Here is a 16,232-nt window from a genome sequence, read left to right as displayed (position 1 = left end):
ATATATATATATATATATATATATATATATATATATATATATATATATATATATATATATATATATATATATATAATACTAATTTAATATAGCATACAAGTTCATATACAAATATTCTCACGGAGATAGAAGGAAATTCATAGTCCTTTGAAGACAATTAAATCATTCAATTGCTAATGATTTATTGATGATAAGATGTGTTTCATTGGGCTTTCTACACCCCTAAAATGTTGAATGGAAAAATCCGTTTTGATCCTTTAGGGTTTCTTCCTAGCACCTCTCATCTTGGCTATTTAATGAGATATATATGCAAAACGAAGCAGTGCATTGTGTTCCAGTGAGAGATTTCATTGGGAAAACAAATGCTTGAATTGGTTGACCCATCTGTCATGAAAATTAGTCGAATGAGACATACATTACATGAAATTCCACAAATTGATCAATGGTCTATCCTCAATTGTTAAACATTGTGAAATATAATTATGAATAAAACCCTCATTTAATTCCGTTGCATATAAATTAAAACTAAATAAAACGAACTTGCAAATCCGGTCGGACATTCACATTGAAATGAATTGACAGTATCCAAAGAATGCATCAAGAAATTGTCCGTTTTAAAATTCTGCAATTTATTTTTAAATTAATTTTGAATTAAAATTGAACTATGTGTTAGATGTTTTCATATTGCATTTTGAGACATTTTCACCGAAATTTTTTTTTCGTTCATCTAACCGAAAATAACACAGACCATTTGTATCCTGCCTCGGGATTTCACCCATTTGAGGATACTGAGAGTCATCATGTAATGAATGGTTGTATGAAGAGAGTGTATTGAAAGCTTGACACTATCAAGAATAATACCAAACAGTTGATATCTATCAAGTGACACTTCCAACAAATGGCAATTAATTGATGATTCATTTATTTTACTATAAGGTTATAGAAACACTCAAATCACCTGCGTAGTTTTGACGTATTTTTGAGTATTTCTACACTGTTGAAAGTATGGACACGGTTCATTAGAACAGGTGGCATCTCTATGTATCATTAACTTCATGCCAATTATGTCACTTAGCTTGGCAAGACCATTTCTAATTAATCCTTCTACACGTTCCGACCTAAATTAAAAGATTTTAAAATCTCGATTATGTTTCCTCCTACTTTGCAAATACAAAGAAAGCTCTCGCTCATGTTAGATGTCATCGTATTTCAAATTTAAACTCACATGTTTTACTAAATGGTTCGTATCTGCAAATGCGAAATGCATTTTTATATAACTACGCTCTTAAATTAATTTTAAACATCCGTTCTAAGCGCTTCATGTAGTTTAAACGTTTCGTGAGTTATGAATACTTCTGAAGCAGATATATGGTATATTAAAGTGAACTCATTAGACTACTTTTTTCTAACAAATTAATTGATTTAAAAATTCAGCAATTTAATTAGTTAAAGAATACATGTATGTAAGTTTTACGCATTTGACAAAAAATGAATAAATTACCTTTGAATGGTTTGTCCGTGATGAACAGCAAATGATACATTTGTATACTTGTTATGAGTATCAATACTAAAAACCCAAATATCATCGTTATGCCAATCATCTAAAAGTGATATGGCACTTGTGAATCGTTCAAAAACATCATTATCCAATAATTCCTCATAACGAATATTCGGGAGTCCAAGAGTAACCGTATCGCGGATAATACTATCATCCACGGGTATATAAATGAATCGACATTTAGCGCAAACATTATTCGGACCATCTGAAATGTATTTCTAGCCATAAACATTCATTATTATTTCAGGTTTCAATGTGCTATTTCTTGTCTTATTTATTAGCTAGATGAATTTTAATAATCTTACCAGAAACACAAATCTTATAAACAGCATTTATATATCGTTTCCAAACGTTCTTCAGCATAATGGAACCTTTATATTGATCCACCATTAAAATATCGTTTGTTTCAATGTCATACTCCAAGGTTGCATTATGGTCAGGATCACTAAATTTATCCGAATAATCAGGAATTCAAAACTTCAAAGTTGAATTTCCAATATGCGCACCTGCCTTTTTGTATAAATTGTAGCATTAGTGCTACTGTATGCTTTAAATCAGATGCTAATACTAAAAGAAAACCAAAGTTTTCTTTCCAAATTTCAAAAAAAGAAACGTAGTGGAATCAAAATTTTAAAAAGAATTTGGAAATTAACGAGTAAATATAAGTTATGAAAAACAAACAAAGCTGGAACATATCCTATCTCTTGTTCCACAGGTTCATCAACATGATTTGCATAAAGAATAGTGAAGTCACGAAGTTGAGGTCTGTTGTCGTTAACATCGCTGACATGGACATAAACGGGTACAATGGAACTTAGTTGGTCACTGAAATCATCTCATTTTACATAACAATATCTAAAGGGTCAACACAAATTTGATTGAGAGTTTATCAAAATGAAATTGACCTGCTTGCTTGGATTTCAAGAAAAAAATGGTTCTTTTTTGCTTCGTAATCGAAAATTGTTCTTGAAAGTATATGTACCACTCCGTTTTGATTTGAATCCTGTAATATACTTCCTAAATATCGAAGGCAGTACGCTTTACTGTTGCCTATTAAAGGTCAAAGGACATCAATCATCCATTCACTTGTAATTCTTTTACTTTTTCCAGCTCATAAGTTAGTATGTGCAGCAAGTAACGTAATATTATCATGAATCTTAAACAAACTCATGCCGTTTCAATATCAAAAAGTTTCGCATCAATGCCACCAAATATTCGAAATTGTATGAGCGCGTTGTCACCTTCATCTTCATCACGAGCAATAATAGTACCAACTGTAGTACCTATAGGACTATTCTCCGCAATCCATAAGTCATATCGAGATGACTCAAATTGTGGTGCATAATCGTTCACATCAATGATAATTATTGATACGGTGGAAAATGATGATAATGGTGGATTACCACGATCTTGTGCTTTCACTGTTAATTCATATCTGGGAAAATTATATTTATCAATAATAGTTAAGGGAAGGATAACTACGATTTCTATTACTAGCATATACCAGGAAAGATAATTTTAATTTTATGAAATGATTAAAAATTTGATTCATTCTTAATTTCACTCTTCCCTTTGAAAATGAAATAACATATGGATTTTTCATATGGTGGTAGCTAACCTTGCGATCATTTCACGATCCAATTTACTAACTACTCGTAATGTTCCAGATGATCTATCCAGTTTAAAGGTGTCACCATTTCCATTCTCTTCAATTAGATAGTAATCAATAATTGCATTATCACCCTCATCTATATCAACAGCTGCTACTTGCGTGAATGATGTTCCAGTTGGCGTATCTTCCGCTATTGCAACCGTGTAATTTTCAGATGTAAATTCCGGGGCATTGTCATTTACTTGAAACAGTGACATTTTAGTATAAAGTTTTTGAAACTATTAAAGAGCAGAAATCTGAAAACTTTTCCAGAGTATCTTGAAATGTCATATGGCGATTGATTTAAAAAAGGTTGAAAATTTGGTGAAAAGAACTGTGGAAAGACAACGATGCAAAATTTTAAGATTACAATGAAAGGATGGATGGATAATTTGCAAAAGTTGAACAAGAGTTCTGAAATATTTCAATTTTCAATGTATCTTAACTTGACGATTAGCTTAATTCGAGAATTCGGAGGTTGATAATTAAGAATTTCTAAAGTATTTGCTTATAATTTTACATAAATATTAAATAATTTCTTCAATTTTTACTCTTTAATTTTTGTTTAAACTTGAAGATTAAATCTAATTTAATTTTATCCCACAGAAATGAATGGAAGCATCCCAATTACTGTATTCCCAAGAGTAATCCTCAAGTCCATATGAAGCCTTTATGCCTTTTAGCGTAATCCTTACAATCAAAAACTTGTCTTTAATTAAATTGTTTACAATTGTTTTTTTTTTCTTTTTGTTTAGTAATATTACAAATGTAGATTTGGTCAAAATGAAATGGGTGATAATTTTATATCTCCATTTTTTCTTCCACTGAGTATTATTTACTTGAAAGACTAAAAATCATTCATTAAAACTACTTTCAAACAACTAATTTAGTTAATTTATTCCAATCTTTTTGTTTCGATGAAATCGAAAGACTACACATCTTCTCTTTCCTTTCATTTTTCTTCTAAAATTATTGTTGAGATATGATAGATGGATAGCAATTAAATAAGCAATAATTAGCAATATGGCAAGAAGAGATTGCAATAACTACAGTAAACATTAGCAATAGTATTTGGTAACAGTCATTGGTCACATTCAATATCTTTCATTTTGTCAGATTAATTAAGGAACGAAGATGAAATGAAAGAAGACGATAAGATATGCAGGAAGAAAGTATTTTATGGCTCATTGATCTTTGTACAATTTGCATTGAAGCATATACATTCAAAGTTTGGATAAATGCTTCCTTTTTTTGTCTCTCTTTTGCAAATTGGAATGCATGAATTGTCATTTTGAGTATGCATACGATTGATTTATCATTCAATATTGTCGCATTTTTCTTATTTTAGTGATGAAATGAAAAGATGAAAAGTTGGAAACTTTTAAGCGAAATTAAATTAATGGAAAATATAAGAGAAAAAGGAGAGTGAAGTTTGACGAAAAAAAGAAACAAGGAAAGAAAGAAAGGAAGAAAGAAAGGAAGGAAGAAAAATCAATTACCTCAAAATGCTAAAAATGTTAAACAAATGGAAATATCAATAAATTAATATTTATTCGAAAAAATGAAAGTCTTAAAAAAAAAAAAAACGTAACAAAAAGAAATGGAATAATAATAGGAAAAGGAAAATACCGAAAAATACAAAAAGAAATGGAATAATAATAGGAAAAGGAAAATCCGAAAATCTAAAAGAAATGGAATATATTGGCAGCAGAAAATACAATGATAGAAATATTGCTGATAAAGTGAAAATAAACTTACTGTCATTCAAGATAATTTCAAGAAATGTGCTTGCACTGAGTGGATTAGTTGCATGATCAATGACAGTAATATTTAGCAAATAGCTACTGCGTTCTTCTCGATCAATCTCTTTGGCTATCATTATTAAGCCAGTATTTTTATCAATTTTAAATTCCTTACTGTCTAAAATATGCAAATATTTACAAATGGTTCCTAATGGTAGGTAATTTTCAGGTTTGAAAATCTCTTTTAATTAAAAACAGTGCTAATTTTTAGTAAATAACTAAGCAATTTTTTTGTCAAAAATTTAAAACATACTTGTCACTAAAAATTAGTTTGATAATTTAGTAACTATTATAAAAATTAAAATTTTGGTGTATTATTTTAACTAATGATAAGTAATTGTTAAATTTACCAACGGAATAGGTAAGTTTGGCATTCTCGTGTCGATCCTGATCTTCCGCTTTCAACTGTATAACTTCTGAACCGATCGGGATATTTTCTGGGATATGTACTGTGAACGGATGAATAAGAAATACCGGTGCAGTGTTAACATCGGCAACAGTAATAGTTACTGTGCAAGTACCTGTTAAACCACCCTTATCAGTTGCTGCTATCATCACACGTAGTGTATCATCCGTACGATCAATTTCACCTGACAACGATAATATGGCCCCCTGGAAGTATTTCATGTTTTCTTATCAGCATACTTACAAATTTCGGGGTTTTTTAAGCCTAGAATTAGGAGGGGAGGAGCGGGAATATCATGCATCGGGAGATATCATGCAGAATGCTGATGTTTTGAACCGGCGAAACAACCAAGCATCAAAGGGAACTTCAAGAATTCTCTCGAATTTAAGAAAAATTAATGGCATTACATCCGTATTAATTAATAAGAAATTTCGAAGAAATAATTGATAAGCAATCCCTTAGGAACTCCCAGTTTATAATTAAAGTCAAATTATGCTCTATGTATCATACTTTTAAAATTGTTGAACTAGTTTTACAAACATTTCAAACCCATCGTTTAAGTCCAAGAACCACTAAGAGAACGGGAGAAAATCATGATCTCCTGCTCATTGTGGCTCTCAATTATGGCGTATTTACTTTCACTTTTACCCCATACTCTCGTTCTCCTAAACTGATCAGTTCAACAAAACCTATCATAAAACTGGTCGTGCCCATTCGTAGTATTACTATGTAAGCTCTTAGCAAGCAGCACTGAGTGATTCGTAGGATAAGCATTAGGACATGTCATCTTTTTGTCTTTTATATAGTATTTTACTATTTCTACTCTTCAATTGCACGGAAAGTTTTAGAATAAATTTAAAAAAAAAAGAAACTAAGATGAAAGCTAAATAAATAAAGCAGTCAATAAGACATTTATTTAAGCCAATAACTAAATTAATTTAAAATTTAAAACTGTAAGAAAACAAAAAAAACCTAGATCAGCTGAGTGAATAAGTGAAAAAATGTCTTTGTCGGCTCTCTCAATACGGTATACTACCTTATCGTCATTATCATGATCGATTGCTTTCACAGTAATTAATTGCGTTCCACGTACTTCATTTTCGGGTACAGTAATATTGTAAAAGTTAGGTTCAAAATATGGTGCATTATCATTGATATCACGAATTATTATTGTTATAAATAAACTGTCAGATAATGGCGGTTCGCCTCCATCTTCTGCTTTCACCTAAAATAGAGAAATTTTTTTTATCAATGTCAAATTGTGGAAAGCTTTTTTTTATCTTTGTGCCAATTATTGTTATAATAAATTTAATAGCCGAAAGTTCTTATCACCTCCATCTTTCTTCATCTTTCCTTCTTTATCCCAAAAAAGAAAAGAAAAAAAAAATTTGAAAAATTTAATTGCGAAATACTCAGAACTTTTAATAGAAGATGCAGAAACAAGCAGTATTATTCGTTAATTATATTCTCTAAACAATAATTTCATTACCTTAAGTATATACTTCTCTTTTTCCTCTCGATCAAGCTTGCTTATTGTTGTAATAATTCCTGTTGTTCGGTCAATACGAAATGTCTCATTGACATTATTGTCGCCATCTAATGTATATGTAATTCGACCATTCATATCATTATCTTCATCGATAGCAAAAATTCGTGTTATTTCAAATCCAATTGGTACATTTTCTTCCACAAATAACTCTTGTCGTGATGCAATAAAATGGGGTTTCTGGAAAAGTTTCTTAATTAATGTAAAATCCAAATTACCATATTACCTAAATAACTTTAGGATTCCAATAACTGATTAAACTATAGCTTTTTTTTAAGAGAGGAAAAAAACCATTTTTTTTTAATTTAAAAAATTCTTTTAGGAAATGTTGATAAATAAGCAAATGATAGATGACAATATAATAATTAATCAATACATGATCATTAATATCGATAATATGGATAGCACAATTAATCGTTGAAGATTGAGCAGGTTGGCCTGAATCTTTGGCTCGTACTAGAAGTGCTACAGGGTTGGACCGTGAATCCACTTTTTGATACAATTTTATCCAACCATTTTCATAATCTATGGAAAACCCATTTACGCTAGATGCCACAATACTATAATGCACTTTTCCTGCAATATACAATTTACCTTATTAATTTTAATGAAATTTGAAAAAAAATTAAATTTATTTTGAATTCATTTATATTTCATAATAGAAATAAAAATATTACCGTTTTGTCCAGAATCGCTATCTGTTGCTCTGATTTGTAAAATATTGGATGGTATAGTGATATTTTCCATTATCGTGACATTAAAAAATTCCTAAAACTTTCATTACTTTCTAAAAGATTTTATTTAGAAGGGAAAAAATGTCTAAATTTCATTAATTTTATTAACTTTTAAAAGTAATATATTTTAGTTCTCAAATGCTATTGCAATTCAAAGTGAACATTACTTCAAACGATAATAAGACAATGTTTTTTGCAAAATAACTTTTATTGAAACAAATAAGAATGAATGAGCGTTTCTCATTAAGTTGCAATTTTTTTTTTCAACTTGTAAAGTTTCCTATAACATTGTAAAGTTTGAATTAATCTAATCCTGTCCCTCTAACAACCACGGATAATACATATTTGTCAGGGAAAAAAAACATACAAATAATCAATAATTATTGGATTAAATTTAAAATTAGATTTTTAAATAACCTGTTCAAAAACAGGTGCATTATCATTGACATCAAGAAGATTAATCTCTAGAAGAGCTCTTGATGTCATCGGTGGTACTCCTTTATCGGTTGCATATACATATATCCGGATAATATTCATCAATTCCCGATCCAGATGCTGTGCTGTTTGAATTACCCCTGTTGAACTATGAATTTGAAGTAATTCAGCACCATCTTCCTCACCAAGCCAATAAGTAATTTCGCCGTTTAAACCGATATCTAGGTCACGGGCAAAAACTGATGCTAATGTTGTGCCAATCTGCAATGAGAGAAATACTTAATTGCTATTAACTTAATTTAAAGGTTACATTTAAGAATATTGCATTTCATACCACATATGATAACTGATCTCGCATTCTCACTCTTCCCCATATAAAAGCAAATGAGTGATGATAATTAATACAAATGCTAATCAAATATCTCCTGTCAGTAATTATCATTAATTATGTTGGATCTCACTTTATACAGTTTGTTCTTCCAAGCAATACTTTGGTTTAATGGTTTAACCTGCTTGATGCAAATATATTTGTAATAATTTAGGTGACATAATTCGCTTAGCATTTATACGTTTTAATTGCATTATTCGATAACGAACAAATTAATAATGTCCACCCCGTAATTTGTATCAAAAGAAGCTTCCCTCTGTGCAACAATTCATTCATTGGCTTGCTTCTAACAAGCAACAGCATCACATATCTAATTTTGATCAGCTAAGGGTATAATTATTTACTGGTGCATCCTCTCGAATTTCAGCATAATAGGAATTGCGTTCAAAAATTGGAGCATTGTCCTGAACATCCAGGATTTCCACAATTACCGAACTACTAGCTGATACGGCTGGATCAAGACGCTCATAAGCTGTCACTTTCAGTACATGCCGATCCAGTGTCTCGCGATCCAACGCCTTCCCAACTCTGATAAATATAGAAAAAGGATGAAGCAAAAAAAAAAACAAAAAAGTCAAAGAAAAGCTCAAATCTCGAAGTTATAATAATATCGAAAAATTAACTAATGACATTGTACTGAGGTGCTAATTTAAAATTACATTTAAAAAAAAGTGCAGTATTTGAAAATTTAATAATTTGCTGACAATAATATTAAACCAATCGATTTTATAAATGATTAAAATTGATCAAATTATTTGAATTGCGATAAATTTGAGAATAGGAAATGTTAGATAATTATAAGACAATGATAACAATGGTTACTTAACTTATTTAAAAATCTGAACCTTGCTGCAATCAATTTTAAGCTTGTCTGAATATCAAAATTACCTCGCAGGTCAAATGTTATCGTAGGTAGACAAGGGAATGTTTCTGTAAATTCCCTTGTCTTTGGACAAGCTTAACCTACTATTTTAATCTACTGTTTTAAAGTTGTGATTGCATGCTAGATGTGCACCTCAAGAAGTTTATATATTCCTGTAAAGTGAAAATGTTAGTGAGCACTGCTTAAGTTGGACCAGAAATTTGGGATGCAAAATTTGGCCTCAACATTGTATGCCTATTAAAAAGTATCAAACAATTCATGTTCTGTTATTTTTCAATTAAGGAAATAATAGAAATAATCGAGGGATCGAAATTTAACTTGAATTTATTCATTTCAATAATGTGGAAGAAAAAAAAAAGATCGTTGAAGAGGTAAGGATCACCTAATTGTCCAATGAATTTAAATGTAAAACGTAAACATATTCATAAGTATATTTATTTTTTATGCGTATCATTTATTAATGATGAAATTCCTTGAAAAAGAAAACATTTCCATTTTCTTGGTAGAAAAAACAAAACTTTTTAAATTGATTAAAATTTGCTATGAAAAAATAGTCAATTAAGAAATCAATTAATGAATGAATTTCCTATTTAATAAATTACCAAATAGTAAAATAAAAAAGAAAAAAATAGCAAGCGATTATCATTGCTTCAGTAAAGCTATGCCAAAGAGAATAGACAAAAAAGTGAACCAATGATAAGCTCATCAATGATGCATTTTGTTGTTTCATGGAAAATTAATTATTTATGAAAATTTTTAAAACTGAATAACTTTTGGTCGAATGTTCGTTCTCTTATCCAATCAAAAGAAATTTTTAAAAAGTGTTCATTTTTCAAAGAAGACACGAATACTTAAATAAAAGAGAATGTTCATAGAATTTCGAAATTTGATCTTTTTAATTGCAAATATCAACAATAAATACGTCTTTTTTTAGTTCAAATTTGTAAGAATTTTTGAACATTTAAAAATGACATCACTTTATGTTAAAGTACCGAAAGAAAAAATCTTAAATTGAGGAGTTAAACGATAAACAACACATACCTTATTTCGCCGGAAACGGTATCTAAGGTAAAAATATTAGTTGTACGAGAATCTTCGGGTGCTACCATAGCATAATACATTGATTCATTAGTGATATGAGTGGCATGTAATTTAATAATCAATGAATTAATTGGTGTATCTTCCGGAATTTCAGTAATATATCTCTCTTGCTGGAAGTGTATCCGTGGTACTATTGGATTCCTTCGTCGCATCCATCGTTTTGATCGTCTTTTTGTGGCGTATTTTTTATGATCCAGAAAAACGGCACCTTGTTTTGGTATATTACTACCAGAACAATCATATGTATATACCACGTACCACGGTTCTACATAGAAGCATACACGCTCCTCAGCAAATAGTACACCAGATGAGGAATCCAGGGAAACACTTTGTGAAGTCAGAAAATTTGGTCTATTGCAGATTACTGTACTGGACCAACGTAGTATAGGTTGTCCGGGATGAATACATGGTGGATAACTATACGGTAACCATATAGTACTATTTTCAGTTGGTATTAAGCAACCAGCGGTACAACTATCAAGTATAGGTGGATTAAGGTGAAATGTGGTAGCAATGATTGGCAATACAATAAAATAAATTGTCACTGTTAGTTTATGTTGTAATTGATAGAAATTCTTCATAGCTGAAGCGATCATAAGTTAAATTTTTCGTGAAATTTTACATTGTCACATTGAATTTCAATGAATCATTGGTGTTGCATATTATTATTGTGGAATATGGGAAGAGAAATACTTTTAATTGAGTAAAATTTGAGGTATAATTAATCAGTAAAATAAGTGACCGATTCTAACAGAGCACCAAACGGAACAAATAAAATAATGAATGTTGAAAAGGGGGAGGGAATGAAAGGGTGAGATTAGGAGAGTTCACTTTTGGGCGTGTCAATGGTCGAGACTGGATCAAGCGGAACTGAACCAAAATGATGCTTGACCAAAGGAAAAAGGTTCAGCCCCTTGTTATATCCTGCTTTCCTATTATTACTACTAACTATTATGCATCGATTATTATGAATGAAAACGAGAATGTGAAGGTGGAACAACTGCTTTTTGCATCCGAATTTAGTGTAGCGGTTTCTATTGCATCATCTCAATTCATAAATTATCATCATTGGATGATCGGACAGGTAACATTGAACAAGCAGAATATCTCAGTTGAAGACGGATAAATTTTTCATTGTCCATTTTGTCTCATTACCTCCTCCAACGTCATTACATTCATGAGTCACAAGAGGTAATGATTTCGTCACTAATTTGAATTTCACAATTGTAGTGGATATCGTGGAATGTGGTCAGTGCACGAGAATAGAGATTGTTAATATTTCAAAAATATATAATGTACGAAGATGCACTTTATTAGAAGAGAAACTTTAGAAAAGTTACATTACACCTGAATATAAAAGTAACACTTCAGAAATTTGATAATGCATTTGGATAGTGCAAGAATTTATGAAAGGTTATCAGTTGCATAGAAATGTAGATCTAAAAGTTCATGCAGTAGTAAGGTGGAAATATAAAGTTATTTATCAATGATAAGATTTAATCATCGTGTATACCATTATGATAACAAGCATTTCGTATCATACATCTTGGCAGAAAGCTTCCATTACTGTAACTTTGAATAAGTAACATTGCAAAATATGGAAATTAAATCTTGGATAAAAAAGAAAACCAAAAGTAGTTGTTTTTATAAAATGAGAGTGACATCAATTTGTCTTAACAAAGAAACGGTTGACAATTTCATTACTAAGTGAATTAATGTATGTAACCGAGATGCATTCATTTTATTTTTACTTTTTTCCTTCTGAATTTAATGAAACTATTAAATCTTAATTAAAGTAACATGTATAATGAGAAGGAACGAAATAACTGATCCTCTTTCTCTTTTTCTTTTTACAATTGTTCAATTTTTCAATCGCCTTTTAGAAAGCTGTTTCAGTAAAATCCGTTTCCAAGACAACTCTCACCGATGACTAAGACGTGTCATACCTTTTGTGAATTGAAATCGCTTATTGACGGTAATCGATGTTGTTTTTCCTGTCACTTCTCATTTTTCTGCCATATTTTACAGAAATTTAGAACCCTCAAGCGATAAATTAGGAGAAATGAAATCGAACAGACCAATAAATTGTTTCCCAAAGTCGAAAGCATATGAGAAATTATCAGAACATCCAAGAAATATATATATTTATATGGATTTCATCAAAATCTATATTTTTTGCTCAGATTCTGTTATTACTTTCAGTTTAACAATTGAGAATTATGAATTGTGTACTTTAACTAAGATTGAAATTCAAGCAGTAAGTAGAAATCGGAACTGTCACAATTTCATCTACAGAAAAAAAAGTGGGGTTAAATGTTAGAGACAATTTCGAGGTAACCTGACTTATTTGAAATGTTAACAAATTAACTCGATAAACAATCCCGGAAATTGTTTTCAGCATTTCTAATTTAATATATTACATCAAGCAAATCTTAAGAGTACATTAGATTGGAACAACACCAACAGGGATGCATATCAGCCGGAATAAATGCGTTAATCAAGCTAAGCATTTGATGAGCAATTTACGGTGAAGTGTTTGGACCATCCGTCCTATCAATGCACATTTGCACTGACACTATCAAATTAGGCCTATTGATGGATTTTCATTGTATTCGAAAATTGCATCCCTTATCCAAAAACCTATAAATTTTGCATAAAGTACCAATCACAGGCAACCTATGATAAAGGTACTACTATCACAAAGTCGATATATACCTGTAGTAACAAAACTGGAGTTGTCTCAAATTTTACAAAAGATATACACATACTTTCTTATTTAAATTATTGATCATTTTTGAAATTTACAGCTGATTTCGATATCTTGAATTTGCGAAATTCCAACGACAGGATCCTTGCGAAGTAGATGATATTTATCACATTATCAGAAAGTAATATTCATATTTGAAACTTATATTTGAAAATATATTTGGAATTTACTGATTTTATATATTTGAAATTTACTGAATCATACTAATGCAACTGTACACAAGATTGTGAAAGAGGAAGAACACGAATGAAACCAAACACAACTTTGCAATATTTTACTATCAGAGAAACATCTCTTACAATTTGGAAAAAAAGAAACTTCTCTTACAACACTCTAATCAAAAAGTATTCAAAAAAAAAGAAAAAGAAAAAAAATGAGCTCAAATAAGTTACAACTGAAAAGCCTTTTAAAAGATTTTTCCCTGTAAATTGGGATACAAAAATTTCGTGTAAAATTAAAATATGTTTGTTAGTTCTGATTTAATTTTGAAAGGGCAATTTTGATTCAAAACACACAAAAGTGTAACAACTAAAATGTACAAAATGAGATCTAAAAAGAAAAATAAAGCAAAAGACATAAATATGTATACGTAATGAATGAGAATAATTACATCTCACTTTTATGAAATGAAATCTTTCTAAAGCAGTAACTAAATGTGACTGAGGCAATTATTGAAATGGAAGAATTCCAAATTAAAATAGCTTTAACAGAAAAAAAAAGTGCGTACAGCAAAAGGCAGAAGATTACAAACACAGAATATTGATCCATGAAATGGAATTTTTTTTCTTTCTGATATTACAGAACATATAGATAATTACCAAGAAAAAAAACTGATACGAATAGAGCAAATCAAACAATAACAGCAGGAACAAAGAACTTATCACCATAGACAACCTATTACATTTATTTTAAACTTATCAACTTAAAACCTGATCATTATGCAATAGGGAAACAAGCTATCTCTGCCTTAATTTTATCTAAATGTCAAATAAATGGGTTCTCAACAGTTCATTTACTAAATTCCGAAATTCAGCAAAATTATTACAACTTCCAAACGTGATAAACGAAACATACACATATATATCTATAATGAGAGAAAAGGTAAACAACATGAATTACATAAAATATTTAATATAGCAACAATTTTCAAAAAAAAAAAGTTAAGAAACCTTGCGGTCTCCTGACCAATAATCTAACATTCGGATATTGTTTGATAATTTGGATTGCATTAGTGTGAGTCATACCACGTGTTGACTGTCCATTAATTTCCATCAGTTGATCGCCAACCTTTAAGCGACCATCTAATGCTGCTGGTCCATCTTCCGCAATTCGTAAGACAAACAATGGCATCGAGTCAAATTCTTGTCCACCACGAATTGAAAAACCAAAACCTTTCGGCCCACGATTCAATTCAACATTTATAAAAATTTGTTCCTGAAACAAAAATTTAGACTTTGTTTTTGTTGAAAAAAAGCAATAGTAGATGAAAATCACTAATGCAGATATGAATTAACTTGTTCAGGTAACAGGTGGATTAAAAAAATATAAAAATTCGTTGTTCACATATTTGAAAGCTAGTTTATGTGCCAAGTCCGAAATTCCCCAAAAAAGCATAGTCGATACACCTGACGTCGAAGTTTCAATCTTTGTTTTATCAGGACGCAATGAAATAAAATCAAACTTGAAATCGAATAAATGAAATATTCTTATTCGCACTAATACTAAACTGATTCTTTGGAAAAATTTGAACAACGATAACCTAATTGTATGAAATATTTTAGAAATTAAAACGATGGAAATTATCCGAGAAGTAACAAATGAAAGATTTCACGAAAATCAAATATGAATTCAAATCCCAATCGAGCAGAAAAAGTGTAAAAAGAAAGCAGTTGAAGAAGAATCTAAGGTAGATTCAAAGATTCCAATAAATTAAAAAAAGTAATGACAGGAAAATATTGATACTTTTTTTTTTACAAAGAACAATCTAAATATTTCACATGTGTACATTTGTTTGACGAATGATATTTGCTACTTCATTATTCAGACAAGACATTTCAAATCTTCGACTTCTGAATCGTAACCCATTCAGGATTCAATAACACTTGAATCTTCCTATTTCCTTAGAAATGTAGCGCAATACTAACAATGTTTTTTGTAAAATCATCAAAGGTTGATGGTGTACCTTTTACAGTTCTGGTATGAGAAATCTTAATATAACTGTTCTATATATTCCTTATTTATACAGTATATTTCGTTATAGGAAGAGTGCAGAAGTAGTGCATGCAGCACGAAAACACGAAGAACACAATCACATACACCAACCGTAGGGATACGGATGACACTGCAGTGGACGATGATGAGATGGTTATAGCGTCGTAATTGCTAAATTCGGAATAGCGATCAATGCATGATATATTCCACAGATCTTGAAGTAATGACTCACAACTCGACTGCTACAACACCAAGCAAATGTTAGAACTTTTCTTTTTTTTTTTTTTTTATAAAGAAGCCAGAAATAATTCAACGAATAACTTGACATGCAAATTGTAATGACAGCTATTCACTGCTGTCACTCACACAAATACAAACTACTATTTCGAATATGAACACATATGCGAGCAAAGTTACATGAAATATTCTATTAAGTTCCTTACATTCCTGATTATTCAACATTTCTATAGCTTGTTTATCACAAGAAGACATTGACATTACAAATCGTTAGGGACAAAAAACACGTAGAAAATTCATGTGAAGAGAAATGTCACAGAGTAATAGCCTGGATTATAAAAAGTTAACTGATATTATCAATTTCGTCTACTACGACAAAGCTAATTAAATAGTTTACCAGCTGATATCTGTAAAGCCTAGGAAGAAATTCATAAATGATGTTAGTGACTATATATATATATATATATATATATATATATATATATATATATATATATATATATATATATATAT

General features: G+C 30.2%; 2 protein-coding genes across 2 annotated transcripts in view; both read right to left on the bottom strand.

Annotated features, from left to right (window-relative positions):
• Positions 1–958: 958 nt before the first annotated feature.
• Positions 959–11,085, bottom strand: LOAG_06885 (hypothetical protein; the record flags this gene model as incomplete). The annotated part of the gene is made up of 16 exons (XM_003142420.1): positions 959–1,118; positions 1,502–1,763; positions 1,864–2,003; positions 2,240–2,383; positions 2,464–2,575; positions 2,800–2,993; positions 3,177–3,411; positions 4,968–5,129; positions 5,362–5,623; positions 6,454–6,642; positions 6,907–7,143; positions 7,340–7,539; positions 7,641–7,731; positions 8,115–8,393; positions 8,865–9,048; positions 10,445–11,085. Coding segments are annotated over 16 exons (3,492 nt in total), but the record flags the coding sequence as incomplete, so codon positions are not given.
• Positions 11,086–14,081: 2,996 nt separating this feature from the next.
• The window catches only part of LOAG_18285 (PDZ domain-containing protein), a gene marked incomplete at its 5' end in the record, with an annotated part of 5,790 nt that continues 3,639 nt past the window's right edge, over positions 14,082–16,232 (bottom strand). The window contains 2 exons of the mRNA XM_020450946.1: positions 14,082–14,248; positions 14,441–14,705. Coding sequence (XP_020305325.1) covers positions 14,208–14,248; positions 14,441–14,705 — 306 coding nt within the window. The 3' untranslated portion in view covers positions 14,082–14,207. The remainder of the gene's footprint in view (positions 14,249–14,440; positions 14,706–16,232) is intronic.

This window comes from Loa loa, assembly GCF_000183805.2.
Source record: "Loa loa unplaced genomic scaffold supercont3.247, whole genome shotgun sequence".
In the NCBI taxonomy this organism is placed as follows: domain Eukaryota; kingdom Metazoa; phylum Nematoda; class Chromadorea; order Rhabditida; family Onchocercidae; genus Loa; species Loa loa.
Note: the sequence above shows the minus strand (reverse complement) of the source record. Positions and strands in the feature narration are given on the sequence as shown.